Source organism: Cystoisospora suis (genome assembly GCF_002600585.1).
Source record: "Cystoisospora suis strain Wien I chromosome Unknown contig_3837, whole genome shotgun sequence".
Lineage (NCBI taxonomy): Eukaryota > Apicomplexa > Conoidasida > Eucoccidiorida > Sarcocystidae > Cystoisospora > Cystoisospora suis.
The window spans coordinates 1-15351 of NW_027156632.1; the positions used below are offsets into that span (position 1 = coordinate 1).

The window sequence follows — 15351 nt, forward strand, 5'->3', positions numbered from 1 at the left end:
GGGGGGGGGGTGTCGTATGTGGCAGGTCGGACTCATGCGTCTCTGTTACTGGCACCCTGTGCACGTAACGACGGCTCTAAAGCTAGGCCACGCTTTTTAGTGTACAGAGAACTACCCCCCTGGTAGACAAATGGAATTCCAATGAGCCGGTAGACACTTCATATAGCCTATGCATGAATGATCCTATACACCAGGTTATAATCTTATGTCTTGTCCACCTGTTTCTCTCGTACATACTTTCCCGAACTGCATGATGTTCTCCGGCTTTCGACTCCTCCAGAAACGGCAGAAGTGGGACAAGACAGCAACGAAAAGAAAAAAGAAAACTTGAGGAACCGCTTCTTCGGACTCCTTGACAGGAGACATTGTGCAATTGACATCTTGACTTCTTTCTCCCCGTCTTCCTTGGTGAGAACTGTGACTGTCTTTTTGATTTTTTTCAGCTGAAGAAATATTGGAATTAGAGACTCCTGACGCTTTAGCAGCTCGTGGCGGCCCAGACGTCCGGGGCTCTATTAACAAACTCCGCTGCTCGGAGACCGAAAGGCCATCTCGATCCCAGAAGCCGTCGTCTCCACACGCGAGAAAGAAGATATCCAGAAGACGTCGGTTCATCATGTGAAGAAGCCAATCTACAACATTGATGCCTATACGCAGAAAAACACACAGGCGGTCAACACACCTTGTCTCGTCTCTCTTTTTCTCACGGACACCCCTGGGCACGCGACTGAGACGGTCGCCGAGACACGTGATTCGTCCTAGACTCGAAAGAGGCTCTTAACAGAAACACCTAATCAGGCAAACATTCGTGAATGACAAGTACCAGGTGTCGATACACACAAATGCAACTGTCGATGCTTCCGTGCTTGCCCAGACGCTTGCAGCTTGAGGAAACTAGAACAAGACTAGACGATCTCCCGGGTTCGTCGAGGCGGCTGTCGTGCGCTACACTGACAATCATACATACGCTGTTTACTTAACAGCTACGATATGCATGCACAGAACCATTCGCGGTACAATACTGCAACGGATAGAGCCAACAAGTCCATCACTAGATATCGACACGAAAAGACTCTGAACACCGTCGCAGAAGCTACTCTCACACTGTCGGCAAACACATCAAGAAAAATGACGAGCAGAACTGTGAGTGAACAGCCATGTCATCTCGTGCATCTCAAGCACTTCTAATGCGTACGGGGGCAACTCACTAGTAACCGCGAAGGGCATCCAAAAAGTTTCCTCATGACTCTGTTGGAGAAGTCGACGCGCATGCGATGGAAATCGCCCTCCAAGAAATAAAAGACAGTCTGCTGCTAAGCATCCTGCAGCCCTGAAATCTCTTAAAGGATGCTGAAATCCGAGCTCTCCCCAGGAAGAGGACTGAGTCAGTAGCTGCGGGGTATCACCTGATTCAGGAGACGCAGTGGAATCCACGTCTGGCGTGTCCCTCGGCTCCTCGTTTCCCCTTGCACCTTGGCGATGTTTCTCGGGGCATTGTGACAAGAAAGAAGACTCAGGAGATTCATTCGAGGGCAAAGGAGAGGACGCCGTAGACGTGAGAGAAGCAGAACATGATGTGGAGCGCGCTGAAGTAGCTCGAGATACCGTAGAAGTAGAAGCTTGAGATGGGCTCGCTGTGACTGAACGTTGCCGGCATGGGGGGGCGGCAGAGTTGTTTGTGAAGGAAGAACAGTGTTGGAAAGATGGCGGCAACGGCTTATAATCGAAAAACAAAGTCCACATTTGCTCAAGGCGCTGCAACACATTTCGTCAACACACAACACACCATGAAGAGACAGAGGCGAGGTGAGACAAACTCAGCGAAGCACGGCGGGATATGAAAAGCAAGCACAAACAAGCAAAGACATGGAGAGAACATGCAGGGTGTAGAGTACAGATAACTGTACGAAACTCCACCAAAAGACAGGATACAAATATCGCTACATAAAGACGCGACATGTCGCCACCTGGTCATAGAAACCCTGTCGTCGTCAAGCAATAGCTGTGTGCGCTTAATCCTTCCTCCCCCCGGTCAAACCGTTTTCATGAGATATCTGCATGCTGCATGACCCACCGAAGTCGAAACATATGTGTGATGCTTCGATCCCCGGTAGCGTAGGGATTTCCAGGAACTCTTTTGACGAATAGACCACGGCAAAACCCTTTCTCATTCAGATATCTGTCTCCTCTTGTTCTCTTTCCTCTTTGCCTCTCTCTTCTTTTCTCCGGGGCACGGCTCACGACACTTTCTCCAGCAGAGCTACAATGTCTCGTAGATTTTTACCACCCCTTTGAAAAGTTGTGGGGACTCTTCCCATAGAGCAACCTACTTTGTGATTCTCAGGGCAATCAGGATCAAAGACCTGACGAGCCCGGGCCGTCACAGCATCTGTAACTTGTTGTTTCCGGCGAAGTTTCTCAACCACTTCAGCCAGATGATGACGTAGAGCATGAGACTTCACTTTGCACTCGAGAGCAACGAGCTGACAGAAGTCGGGGATAGGAGTTGCCAAACAATACAAACCTGCAGCAATGCCCTGAAAGAAGGAAGGCACAAGACGAGGAGGGTTTCTGGGAAACAAAGGCCGAGAAACGGCTGAGGAGGAGGAATGGGCGTGAGTAAAACGCCGGAGAACAGAGAGACAAAACATCATTCAAACATAGATACTCGAGACACGGTTGGATCTCCCCAGAGACACAGCGCCGAAAGAAACATCCTGCCAAGCTCTCGAGCAGGAAGGGTTAGCACCCGCACATTAACAGAGAACAGTGTCCTTGGCAGTGTATGCTGACGAGTGTGTAAGAGTATCGTGAAACCAGCCAGGAAAGTTGTTGTCATCTCGTATACAAGAAAGAGAAGAACGGAAGAGCCGTGGATCTTCCACGGTAGATATGTCTGCCCAGCATTCTTTTGTGAAGGAAACTACCACCACTCGCGCAGTAGAAGTTCCCCTGTGATGGAGCTGAAGACCAAGAGTAAAGGACGAAGACAGCCTCGTGACGAGAAGATAATTCGAGACAACAGAGACAGACTATGTACATAACTCCTTCCTCGAAGACACGGCGTCTGTTCTACTCCTCCATCTTTGTTTTGCGCCACCCCTCAAGTGGTTTGATTGCGTCAGTGGTGAATAGAGACAAGAGGAGACGAGCTGAGAGCCAAGAGAGAAGAAGCTACCTTACCACTTCGTAGACACATCTAAAAAGAGTCCCCGGCGTCATCTAACATGAAGGAGAAAACCGAAGAAGCACAGCTCGACAGGCGCACGCGTATATCCGCCAGAGTCACAAGGAAAAAACAGTCTTCGTTAGTATGGAGGTGCGACAACAGACGATGTGAATACACATGCCTAGGAAAGGAGACATACCGTAGAGGGAGGCTGAGTCCTCAGATGCTCTTCAATCTTCAAGAGATGCTGAGCTACAGCCACTGTACAGATGTCCTTCTTAGGTGTCTCCGTCTTTGTACTATTCTCTTCCCCCCTTACAGGAGAGGACCCGCCGCAGCACGAAGCTTCTTTGATCGATGAAGCCATAGCAGAAGCAGATCGACTTAGCAGAACTTCCATCTCAGACATATCTGTAAGAGGAGAGGAGAAAGCGAATGGGAAAGAATCGAAATGCTGACTTGAGAGAAGGGATACCTCAGACATCTTCAAAGTATATCAGATTCGAGAGATGGGCCTTGAGTAGCTGAAAGGACTAAAAAAGTGGCTATGTGACAGACATCACTCAGTACCTTCTCGCCGACACATTCTACAATCTCCTTGCATGTACAAGGGAAAAGACAGACAAGCACAGAGAGAACGAAAGAAAAGGAGAAGAGAAAAAGACACAATATCCACTAAAAGGAAAAGAGTGACATGAATAGATAAAGATCTGGACTAGATGCTAATCGTAGGGCTGACAGAAAGAAAAGTCTAATGTAAGAATGTCTTTCTCCACTCTTCTTTCTCACTGACATCTGCTCTCATCAAGACCGGTGCAAGGTCGTCTGCTCTAGGTTGCATGTGCTCATACAAAGGAGGTATGTATGCCCGCCTGAAAACGATCTTGTTCGAAATGAAGAAGGTTCGAAGCGACCTTATCTGCATTTCGGCTAAAGAGGAGCCAGAAGATCATATCATGCTAAGCCCCATAGAAGGAGAGACGTTGAAACACATTTTGAAGCGGTCCAAAGAAAGACTGAAGCAGGGCGGAGGGAAGAGCCGAAGGATTACAGGAAGACTCCACAGGGTGACTAATGATGTGTCTGTACATTGCCTTGCAGTGTGCATACACTCCATAGAGCACGCAGGAATATTCAAAAAGGGAAATGACGGCGCAGCATCCGTCACTCTTCCAACTCAAGAAACACAGTGGCTTTGTCTTCCTATCCTCTCATATGGTCCGACCTTACTTGAAGAATGCGAGAGAATGATGTGTATAGATTCTCACACTGAACTAGGATTCCATGGGACCAGCCACTACACTGTCATTTCGAAGGGAAGACTTGTGAGAAAGAAAGACATCGGTGTCTCATACTGAATACAAGAATACGTTCCTCTTCCATCGTTTGCCGTATCCCCGTGTGGATGTGATTCAAGAAAAGGACTTACTAGACAGAAAGGTGAAAACAAACATGACTACGGCGCGATATAACCTCCCCAGCATAGCGCTGAGGGAGGAGAGAAACGTCCCGAAGGGAAGCAAGGACATCCTGATACTCGCAGACAAGAGTATCTTCTCCCCTACACATAACAAGCTTGCTTGATAATTCAGTCATATTCATCTGTGCTTTTCCTCCGACGTCTTCCTAGCAGATGAAGCGTGTCCAGGGATTATCTCCAGTGGAAAAGAAGGAAACGCCTAGAGAGGTAGACACGAAAAGTCGAAAGAGAAGAGCAAAAGCGATGGGTGGCCTCATTGAAGATGAGTTCTAGGGGGGAAGCGATGTCCCCTTCAAGCTCGAGTCATCTCTACAGCAAAGAAGGGATCACAGAGAGAAAAAAACACAGAAAACCGCAGTTCTGTGTAAGACAACAGGGGAGCCATGTGTAGAAGACGCACGCAAACGAGAGCCGTCTGAGAGGACGAAGGGGGACGAGAAAGAGGAGGAGAAACTGTAGATGACGAGGTGGGTTAGAAAAAAAAGGAGGAATGGACAGAAAGCTGGTGAAGTGTCTGTACATTTGTTCTCTTGGAATGAAAATACCATTGAAAGACATATGTGACGAAAGAGGTTTAGAAGAACAGTCTGATGAGGTGTACACGGAGAGAATGAAACTCACGAAGAAAGGGCTTCTGTCCGCACAACTTTATTCCTGGCTCAGAGAAACAGACAACTTGGTTTATCTGTTGCAGGTCTGTTGTTATGCCCGCTCACTAGCTACCAAGGTCAGACAGCATTCATTCAGCTCATCTTGGGCTTGACTCTCTTATGAGAGGGAAAGAGAGTCACTACAATGCTACAGGGAGATAGGAAAGCCTCGAAGAAGCACCAGAGGGCGACTTCTAAGTGTCTTGCCCACTTTGCTCTTGCCTAGGCTACCATGTTCCTCGAATTCGCGAACCTCCGCGGTAAGAAAAACACCAGGATCTCCGTTCGACTTTGACAAGAGAAATGCAGTACGATGAATGTTTCCCGCCCTTCTGTCCCCAAGTGCAATGTCATTGGAGTGACTCCGGTATCTATGCCTCGAAGTCCCGCGTTGTCAGCCCATGTCTTGCTTCTCAGTAAGGAACCTGGAGAGATGAGTCTTTTCTCTCCCAGGGAAGAAAGCCCAGTCGCCGCAGGACTTCAAGTCGATAGGCATGCATGCATGTTTGAAGTCCAAGTGTAATTTGCAGCGAGAATTGTTTGTGCCGTCTGGTCTCTTTGTTTCTCTGTATCTTCTGATGAATACTTTCTTTTTAATACCTGGTGACTCTTCTTTCAAAACCCTTCTCCGCCGTTTCTCTCAGTGGGGTCGCCAACCCCGTTCTTTGAGGTCGATAGATAGTTCTACTTCCTCAGAGACCAGCTGTACTTTCTCTCTTTTGCATTATTGCATTACCGCGTCTCTTTGCGTATCGCCAGACGGCCTTTTTCCTCACATTCTTATACAAAGACAGTCGCTGGGAGTGGGGCGTTGTGTGAAGTTACTTTCCGAGGGAGGAACTTGACTAGCTGCGTGTACATGTCTCCTCTTCTTCTTGACCTTCAGTGTAGAGCTTGTTCTTCTTCGGAAAGGATGTATGATTCTCACTGCAGTGATACGAAGTCTTCAGACTTGTTTTGCCTTGATAGTTCATCGTAATCTGCACGGGGAGTGCCTCGGTCCCTGTTACGGAGTTGGTGTCTCCTGCGTGTTTTCACAGCATCAAACAGTCTCCTATTCTCACCGTCCCAAAAGTACTTCTTCTCTTGTCTCGGGTCTCCTCTTTTTTGCTCGTCCGTTTCCCTGCTTTGCTGTATCTTTCCTTTGAATGAGTGGCTCCCGTTGGATGACATCAGCCCCGCTCGAGCCGACCCGGGGAAGGGTTTAGGCGGTCGCTCATCTTTATCACTGGATCTGGAGGAGGTTCTTCCTTCACACTCACGTATCCCCATCTGGGTCTTGCTCTCTCTTTCGCCTCTGTCTCTCTTCTGTACAAAGAATGAATGACACCTGGGGGAGTGAAACACCGGGAGGGATGGGAGGCCCGAGAGGTGGTGGTGGTGGCGGTTATGCATCCGGTCATGGAGACCTTGCCGCAGAAGGTACACCTATCGGTACGCCCTACGCTTATGGAGAAGAGCCTGTACACGGCGGTGGTGTCGCTTCAACAGATGTCTTCTTCCCTGATGATGGAGACGATCTCGATGGAGACGGCGAGGGAGATCAAGGCCGAATTGACGCGGATGGGTGTTGGGCAGTCGTCAGTTCGTTTTTTCATTCTCATGGTTTAGTTAATCAACAGCTTGAAAGTTTTAATGACTTCGTCTCTTATAAGATCCAAGAAATCATTGATGAGCATCCTCCTATTGAAGTCAGGTGAGCTACCTTATACACTTCATCTCGTAACCTTCGTTGTACCTCTCTTTTCCTCTTCCTCTACTTTCTTCTAACACACCTTGTCTTTGTAGCTCGTCACAGTCTGTGACTTTAGGATCTACCAGCTATTACAGCACGTCCCGTTTTCTTTCTGACAAATACATGTACGAACGTCAACACTGTACAAGGAGAACGTACATACCGGACAGTTCGTGGAAAAGAAAGGGACGAGACGTACCGCTTATTCTTGGAGATACAGAGACAGACTGTACATTTCTTCGGGTTCAGATTGAGTCTGTATTGCCTGGCTGCAAGCTAGTTGAGCAGCTGAATGTGTTTCTCTCTGTCCATTGCCTGGGGTCTTGTAAAAGCGAGAGCATCGTTACTTTTCTAGAACGAGTGCTACATTCTTTACTCCATGTTGAGGTAGCATAGTGTAAAAAGTTTGGATGGGTCATGTCAAAGTGTTCTCGTCTTTGGGGAAAGAAACACGGAGCATGTGACTCTCTTTTTCATCACCGAAGTCCTATCAGGGTGTTCTTTTTCGCAGACCGACACCTCAGTATCGTCCCGAAGAAGACGTCGAGACCAATGTGATCTACAGGCTTAAGCTTGACCAGCTATCTTTGAATCGCCCAAGTGTAGAAGAAAAAGAGGGCATCTCCAAACATCTGTGGCCTTACGAGGCTCGCACTCGTAATCTTACCTACTCAAGTCCCCTCTATGTTGACGTAGAACAGACGACATACACAGTTGATCCTGAGACGAACATTGAGGTAGGCAGTTTGTTTTCACGCTTCTCTTCTTCCTCTTCTATTCTTTCTCCTTGTTGTGCGTCTTCAGTCTTCTTACATATCTGATCGATGTCAAGACAGATTTTTGAGCCGATGTAGACAGGTAGCATGCATGTACGGAGAGGACGAACGTACAGCACGGGGGGCGTGTACGTATTTCTCGTTTCTGTCCAACGGTATCTAGATATCCATATTCGACTGGCTGAGACGTGACGGTGTTCCCATTGCATGTCCGTGTGGGATTCTGTGGAGATCTATTATCGCGGAGACCTCCTGCTCTCATAGCGATGGCAAGAGCAACTGTATACGCGTTTCATTTGATCGTTCCAGCTGTGTACGTCTCGTCCCAAGCTCCACCGTGAGCTTTGTTCTAGACTAGGTACAGCTGTGTATGTATGTCTATGTCTTCTAACGCCCATAAGGCTCTGTACACACAGGCAAGAAGGGGGGCCAGTCGAGTTTTCTCCACAGGTTGTCATAGAACATTCCCTCTATTCTCCATTCCCTGCATGAACATCACAGAAGCACATCCCACAAGCGTACATTACCCCATTCTACTACTACTGCTACACGTCTGTGCAGAGCTCGATCGATGCCTTCTCTCTCTTTTTTTCGTCGTGTTCTCTCTTCTCTCATCTACTAGGAGATCCACATGACACTCCCCTCGGTCGATTTCCGTTGAGAAATCTCAACAAGCGAGTTGATTAAAAAGCGACATATAAGAAGAGTTCGTACAAGGAGTGCCTCCTTCATTTGTTTTCTCTCCTGTTCTCCTTGAAGACAGACAAACAGAAGACGGATAATTTGAGAAGTCCCATCTTGTTGTTCTTTTCTTCTTCTCCGTGTTCTCTTCTCTTTCTGCAGCGTCTCGTCGATCAGGTCACATACAGTCGAGTTCTCTTAGGAAGGATTCCTATGATGCTTAAGTCTATGTACTGCTGGACGAAAGACCTGCCAGAAGCAGATCTAAGTGATGTCGGGGAATGTGCGTATGATCAAGGAGGCTATTTCATCATCAATGGAGGAGAGAAGGTAACATACCCTTGTTGTTCTCTCTTACAATGGCTCTTTCTTTCTTCCAAAGAAACAACGCACCACGCCTGTTCTCTTGTATATGATGGGTATATACGTATACACACTCACATATATATGTATATAGGTTCTAACAGTCAATCTTATGAGTCTACGTAGGTCGTGTGAAAGTTGTGTTTTTCTCCCCTCATTGTTCGGAGAGGTGCATCTATATAACTCCTTCGCATTACCTCTCTCTGTTTTCGCTTTTCAAGATGACAGTCTTAAACTATGAAGGAGGATCTGTAAGCGTTTAGGTTTTCGTTCACGCTCTTGTTTGAAATAGAAGAAGGCCAGAATCGAACCCAAGACTTCCCCGTCCCTGTAGGCACATCGAGACGTGCACGGAAGCTTCCATGAACAGATCGTCTGGTATATGTCCTCTCTCGATGCTTTCTTTGTGTTTATGTATAGGTTCTTGTAGCGCAGGAGCGCATGGCTTCAAACTTTGTCTACGTTTTCCAGAAGAAACAACCGTCGAAATTTGGTTGGGTTGCTGAAGTTCGCAGTCAGAAGGAAGGCATGCAAGCGACTAGCGGGTTTGCCGTCAAGAAGCGATTTCGAGGGGGAGGAGAAGGAAAGGGCGCCAAAGGAGGAAAAGGCGGAGGACAGATTGTTGCTGCTTTACCTTATATAAGGACAGAAATTCCTATTGTCATTCTCTTCAGGGCTCTCGGGTAAGTAAGCCGGTAATGAAGTAAGAAGAGAGATCATCAAACTGGAAGAGAGAAAACAAACACCAAAGGAAATTGTAGAAAGTTCTTATATCAAGGGCAGTTTCGGTATTGTGCCAATATGGCTTCTATGCTCAAGGAGAAGATTCATAATCTATAGATACAGAGAAGAACGCCTCCTTCAGGTGTCGTCGACCTCGATATCTCCAGTTGGTGCATGCAAACAGCAACATCATGTAAAGGCGCTATCTAGATATATCATCGTGTAGTGCGTCATGATCGTAGGATAGAAAAGGGTAGATCAGAGTGAGAGAAAGGAGGAGCCGCCATACCGATATCTCTCTTGCACCTCACGCTTAAAGAATTAGGCCTCATGGAGACAGGACAGCGAGAGAAAAGACCTCTCCATCATTGACAAATTCCTCGTTCTCTATCAACATCTATCCATTGACAAAATACTCGTTCTCTGTCAACATCTATCCATTGACAAAAGACTCGTTCTCTGTCAACATCTATCTGTTTCGTTATACTGGAAGCATTCCCTGGTGGTTCTCCTGGTGTATGTCTATCCTTCCCAGGTGTATTTCCGATCGTGACATTCTGCTCCGTGTCGCTTACGATCTCGGAGATCAACAACTGACAGCTCTCATGAAGCCATCTTTAGAAGAAGGTTTCGATTACGGTTCTCAAGATGTATGTCTAGATTTTATCGGGAAACGTGGACCAACTGTGGGTGCACAGAGGGAGAAGCGTATACAATACGCCCGTGAGCTGTTACGTAAAGAAGTTTTACCTCATGTTGGGACCGAAGCAGGATGTGAGAATAAGAAGGCTTTCTTTATAGGGTATATGGTTCATCGTCTTCTTCTAGCTGAATTAGGAAGAATCAATCAAGATGATCGAGATCACTTCGGCAAGAAAAGACTAGACATGGCTGGTCCTCTCATTGCCGCTAGCTTCGGAACGCTCTACCGCAAAATGATGAAAGACGTTCGCCGAATCTTACAGCGACAGGTGAGCGAATCAACATGGACGGTCTCCAGCAAGAGTAGGGCGTCTATAGATGTTTCTGGTCACATTCAGGGTAACTCGGCATACACGTATACAGATCTAGAGATACACCGAAGTGTACAAGAGAAGTCGATTTGAGAATGTGCGCATCGTTTGTTTTCTGCCGGATGTTTTGCCATCTACATATGTTTCACGGCTACATATGTCTGGCTGTATCTACTTGTGAATCCATGGACGTACGTACACATATATTGTCACTTGAGGGGGTGGAAAGGTGCGCGTCGTTTGGCTGCACAAACTGAGGCTGTTGACGAGGAATTTTGGGGACGCTATACTCAGACAAATCAATCTTCGTATATGACGAACATCATATCCAGCTTGGTATGTCTGAATTTGTGTGGTCGAATCTACATGTCGTAGGTGCAGTGTAGGTATGTGTATATGTATGAATATGTGTGTGCCATTCATTTCATCTCCTTTCGATTGCTATCAATCGCAGAATCCTTATGTTCTCCATGGCGTCCATCACATACCTTCCATCCCCCTCTCCCTTCTTTCTTTTCATCCGAATCTACTTGTCTCTCTTGGATTTCCCATTCTTTTTCAGGTTGATCATGGCAAGTCTTTCGACGTTGCAGGAGCGATCCGAAGTGCTTCTCAAATAACACAAGGTCTACAGTATCAGATAGCTACAGGCAACTGGGGGAAAGACAAAGACGGAAAGGTCGTACGGACGGGTGTGGCTCAAGTGCTTAACCGGTTAACCTTTGCCTCGGCTTTATCTCATCTACGTCGGTTAAATACGCCACTGGGGAGAGAAGGAAAGATGGCAAAACCTCGACAACTTCATAATACACACTGGGGAATGATTTGTCCTGCAGAGACACCTGAAGGGCAGGCTGTAGGCCTCGTCAAAAACCTCGCTCTCATGGCTGATATTAGTGTAGGAAGTGCAACCAATACAATCAGTGAATTTCTTGTGGTACGTCAAACAAACACGAAAGGGGATGATACATACACACTTCTATCTTTCTTTTTTCATTTAGTCTTTCATCGAGAGATTTCTCTCTTGAACCAAGGTCTTTGCGTGAGGTAGGCCCCTGGCGTGTAAGTTGTGATGGTTGCCTAAATTCTCATGTTCCTGTATGTAGCTGTGTCTCTGGCTTGGCTTCTCTCTTTCTCTGTCTCTTTTTGTCAGGAGATGTATGTAGCAACGTAGATAAGGAGCGGTGCGGGAAATGTATCTTTCTTGCTTCTTCTATTGCTTGCACGTTCATCTTGTCCGTACTGTCTCCTCAGGTGTGGCTGAGCTATCTCTTTCTGTGTGCTGTTTTTCCTCGTGTACTTAGAGATTTCCTTCTGCTTGTTTTCTGGCTCTTTCACCAGCAAGACTTTGCATGTCTTCGGAGATGCACGCCAGCCCCTTCCTTCGTCTGCTTTTGACAGTTTCTCGTCTCCCGGAGAATGCCTAATAGAGAAGGGCCCGTAGTGTGCATACACGTGATCCATTACCTTTTTAGCTCTGTTACACCCCCAGTCACACACAGAGAGAGAAAGGTCTCCTTTTAACCACTTAGCTTATCTATTCCATGTGTGTGCGAGATCGTATGTATTCCTATGCAGTCTCATGCTTCTTACCTTCATATTTCTGGATGTGTGTTTGCTATGCCTTGAAGGATACGAGAGTCTCCCGATTGAGTTTATGCAACAGATGAGCTGGAGAGGTCTGTAAGTATGTTTGCATATGTACACATACGCCTGCATACAGGTACATGTGTATGCATTTGAATGCTTTTTCCAATGTGTCTTGATCTTCTCAGGAATGGGGCTTAGATCTCTTAGAAGAAATGACACCTGACGTCATTAAAGATCGAGTAAAGGTCTTTGTCAATGGTAACTGGGTTGGCTGTTTCGATGAAGCAGATGTTCTGTGTTCGACTTTGAAGCAACTTCGTCGACGGTGTGATATCTCAAGTGAAACGTCGATTGTCCGAGATCTTGTTAATAAAGTAAGTGTCTCTTCGCCTTGTCTAGCTCTCAACTTCGTAGTCGCTTCAACAGGTCTACTCTACACAAAGCAGAAGAACACGGAAGGGCAGTATTGGCGGGAAAATAAGAAAGAACGAAAGCGCCCATTGTGCTAACACTATGAAGACAAGAGCATGGGAGAAAGATGCACATAACTGCCTTATAGTATAGTTGATGCCGTTGAAGACTGAGTGAAAGTGTGTTACATTCTAGGGATATTCCTACTCACATCGGTCCTCTCGTCTCACGTAGATGAGAGAGAGACTTCGGGGTGGACGTTCATGTGTCCTCGAGCACTCGGTGGTGCAAGAGAGAGCTCATGTGGCCTCTGTATAGATAGCCTAGAGTTTCTTGCACGCCTGGTGTGAAGGACGTGGGGCTGAAGACCATAGTGTTTCGAGCTCACTGTGGTTAGCAGGAAGATACAAGGAGACGGATAGGGACGTGGATTGCCTCGCCATGTTTGCGACGGGGCAGGCAGTGTTTTAGGCAGTAGGAGAGTTCCTGTTTCCTGGGACAGCAGACTTCAAAAGATATTGCGAAAGTGTTCTCTCCTTCTCTCGCTTCCACGCTGCTTCTTTCATCTCTCCTTTTTGAACGTCCCTATGTTTGCATATACAGTCACACAAAAATAAAGATAGACGACTGGGAAATGTGTGTAGGTAGATGCGTGTCCTAGCTTGATGCTTGAGTTCTGTTATGCGCGTTCGAATGACAGGAGGTAAAGATTTTCACAGACGCGGGGCGAGCCATGAGACCTCTCTTCGTCGTTGACGATGTAAGCACACCGCAGGCGGCTTCTCTCCGGGTGTTTTATGAGCGTTAGTAGGAAGTCGGAAGTGCCACTCATACCGCGAACGCGGTGTAACTGTATCTGCCCTTCTAGGGTGCTCCTCTAAGTACAGAGTTGTTTTGAACGGGGCCTGTTCAAGGGTTCTTCCGAACGTCCTCACGTTTCTTCACGAATCAGCTAGGGGCATTTGCTTATCTAGTTGTGTATGGACTCTTGGTTTCTTATTGTAGATTATCTCTTCTTCAAGTGAAAATGTTTCTTGTCCTCTTTTACCATCTGACTCCTTGGGTATCCTCGCAATGAGATGTAGAGAAACGTTATGAGGAATGCATGCGAAAGGCTCTCTCAGTTACCAAGGGACGAGAATAGGCAGGGGGAATGATGCACACCAGGGGGACGCTGTCATATGAATGCTCTTTACATACTCGCATGCTGGAGGGAGATAGAGAGTAAAGAGTAACGACAGGTAGTTGTAGAATGAAGAAGCTTTGGCTGACTACAAGTTCAGGATCTATTACTAAAGTTCAAGGCCATTGTTCGTAGAATCGCAACCAGGAGGTGTGTAGGGTGTCACCGTACACGGGTGCGTTTCCGGGTGTGCATGTATATATATATATATATATTATTGCCGGAGCATAGGTATACATGCACATAGGCAGCGACGTGTCTATCTATCTATTCATCTATATGAAATCAGTTGTATATATGTCTGTGTGTGAGTATAGTCGAGCATTTGTTCAGAACGAGCACGACTGTATTTTCTTTGTGTTTTTTTGCCACTTTCCAGAAGCGTGAGCTCGTGATAAGACAATGCCATGTGATTGACCTCCTACGACGAGGAAAGGATGAGAAGTCTTGGGGCTATCTGATGGAGAAAGGTATCATCGAATTTGTCGATTGTGAGGAAGAGGAGACATGTATGATAGCCATGTTCATTGAAGATCTTCAAAAACCAGAGAAGTAAGAAACTCTCTTCGGCTTTTTTCTCTTACTTCTTTCTTTTTCCTGATCTCTCTTGCTTGCTTTCATCTTGTTATTTGAGACAACGAGTTAGCGAGCTTTCATCACACCAAGTTCTCGACTCCCCCGCGATTTTTATCTATGTGCCACGTGATGCTCGCTGATGCTGTTGCGTAGAGCTCCCGGTGACAGTATCTGTGCGTCTGTCGTGTGTCTGAAGCCTAAGCTTGCTTCGGTATCTGAAGTGTTTGCTGCCCCTGGACATAGCTGAAAGAAAAGACAAGGCCGGAGAAGGCGTCAAAGAAAGATCGTCGTGTGGACTCCATCTTGTAGTGTCGTAGGGAAGTCGTCGCTCTCCGGGTGCCTTCTCGGCGAATGCCTGTGATTCCGACTACTACTACTACTACTGCTCCTGGAAAATATGCTATATAGATAGATATCTTTACAAGGATATGCCCCCCACGTAGCCCATAGAGTTCGAGCGAATCGATGATGCATTCTAAGTCCCGACAGTTCAAGGGAATGGAATTCTTTTCCAGCATCTCCTTACAGGGTGCTAAAAAGGATTTCTTTTACAAGCACAAGATTGGTTTAGTCTCGTATGATCGTCTTCACGACATCAGAATGGCAGCCTTGAAGATCACCTGCTCACTAGAGAGTGAAAACGACAAGAAGATGGCTCTTCTGAGAGACACACTAGCACGTCGTTTTTTTTCCCGTTGATCAGGTTATCAATGTTCTACCTCGAGGAGCATCAAAGCTAGTTCACCTTTTCTTCCATGTATCAAGGCAGTGTGTTTGGTCTGTATGAAATGGGTTGATCTTGCCACTTCATTCATCTGATCATCATCTTTCTTTTTTCGTTCTGTTGCGCTGTTGTGTATCTCCTCTCTTTTCTGTTTGGCTGTTTTCTCTCTTTCTCATCTCTTCTTCTGTCTTTCTTTTGCCTCTTCTTTCACACTCGACTCTCTCTTCAGGGCGACCTTCCCGTATACCCATTGTGAGATCCATCCATCGCTCATTCT

At 46.7% G+C, this 15351-nt stretch overlaps 2 protein-coding genes across 2 annotated transcripts in view; one reads left to right on the forward strand and one right to left on the reverse strand.

The window, feature by feature from the left end:
* Window positions 1–195: 195 nt before the first annotated feature.
* On the reverse strand, window positions 196–5705 carry CSUI_007308 (elmo ced-12 family protein; the record flags this gene model as incomplete). Its single annotated transcript, XM_068067455.1, has 5 exons — window positions 4599–5705; window positions 3369–3653; window positions 2331–2537; window positions 1209–1755; window positions 196–647 (listed from the first exon to the last, which is right to left on the reverse strand). Exons 2-5 carry the CDS (start codon window positions 3651–3653, stop codon window positions 196–198), a joined length of 1491 nt encoding a protein of 496 aa, XP_067920568.1. The 5' UTR covers window positions 4599–5705.
* A 124-nt stretch (window positions 5706–5829) lies between these two features.
* CSUI_007309 (dna-directed rna polymerase ii rpb2) overlaps window positions 5830–15351 on the forward strand; it is a 13709-nt gene continuing 4187 nt past the window's right edge. The window contains exons 1-9 of the mRNA XM_068067456.1: window positions 5830–6995; window positions 7546–7771; window positions 8654–8821; window positions 9275–9537; window positions 10113–10548; window positions 11153–11527; window positions 12366–12554; window positions 13292–13351; window positions 14154–14326. Of these exons, the coding sequence (XP_067920569.1) occupies window positions 6619–6995; window positions 7546–7771; window positions 8654–8821; window positions 9275–9537; window positions 10113–10548; window positions 11153–11527; window positions 12366–12554; window positions 13292–13351; window positions 14154–14326 (2267 nt within the window). The 5' untranslated portion in view covers window positions 5830–6618. The remainder of the gene's footprint in view (window positions 6996–7545; window positions 7772–8653; window positions 8822–9274; window positions 9538–10112; window positions 10549–11152; window positions 11528–12365; window positions 12555–13291; window positions 13352–14153; window positions 14327–15351) is intronic.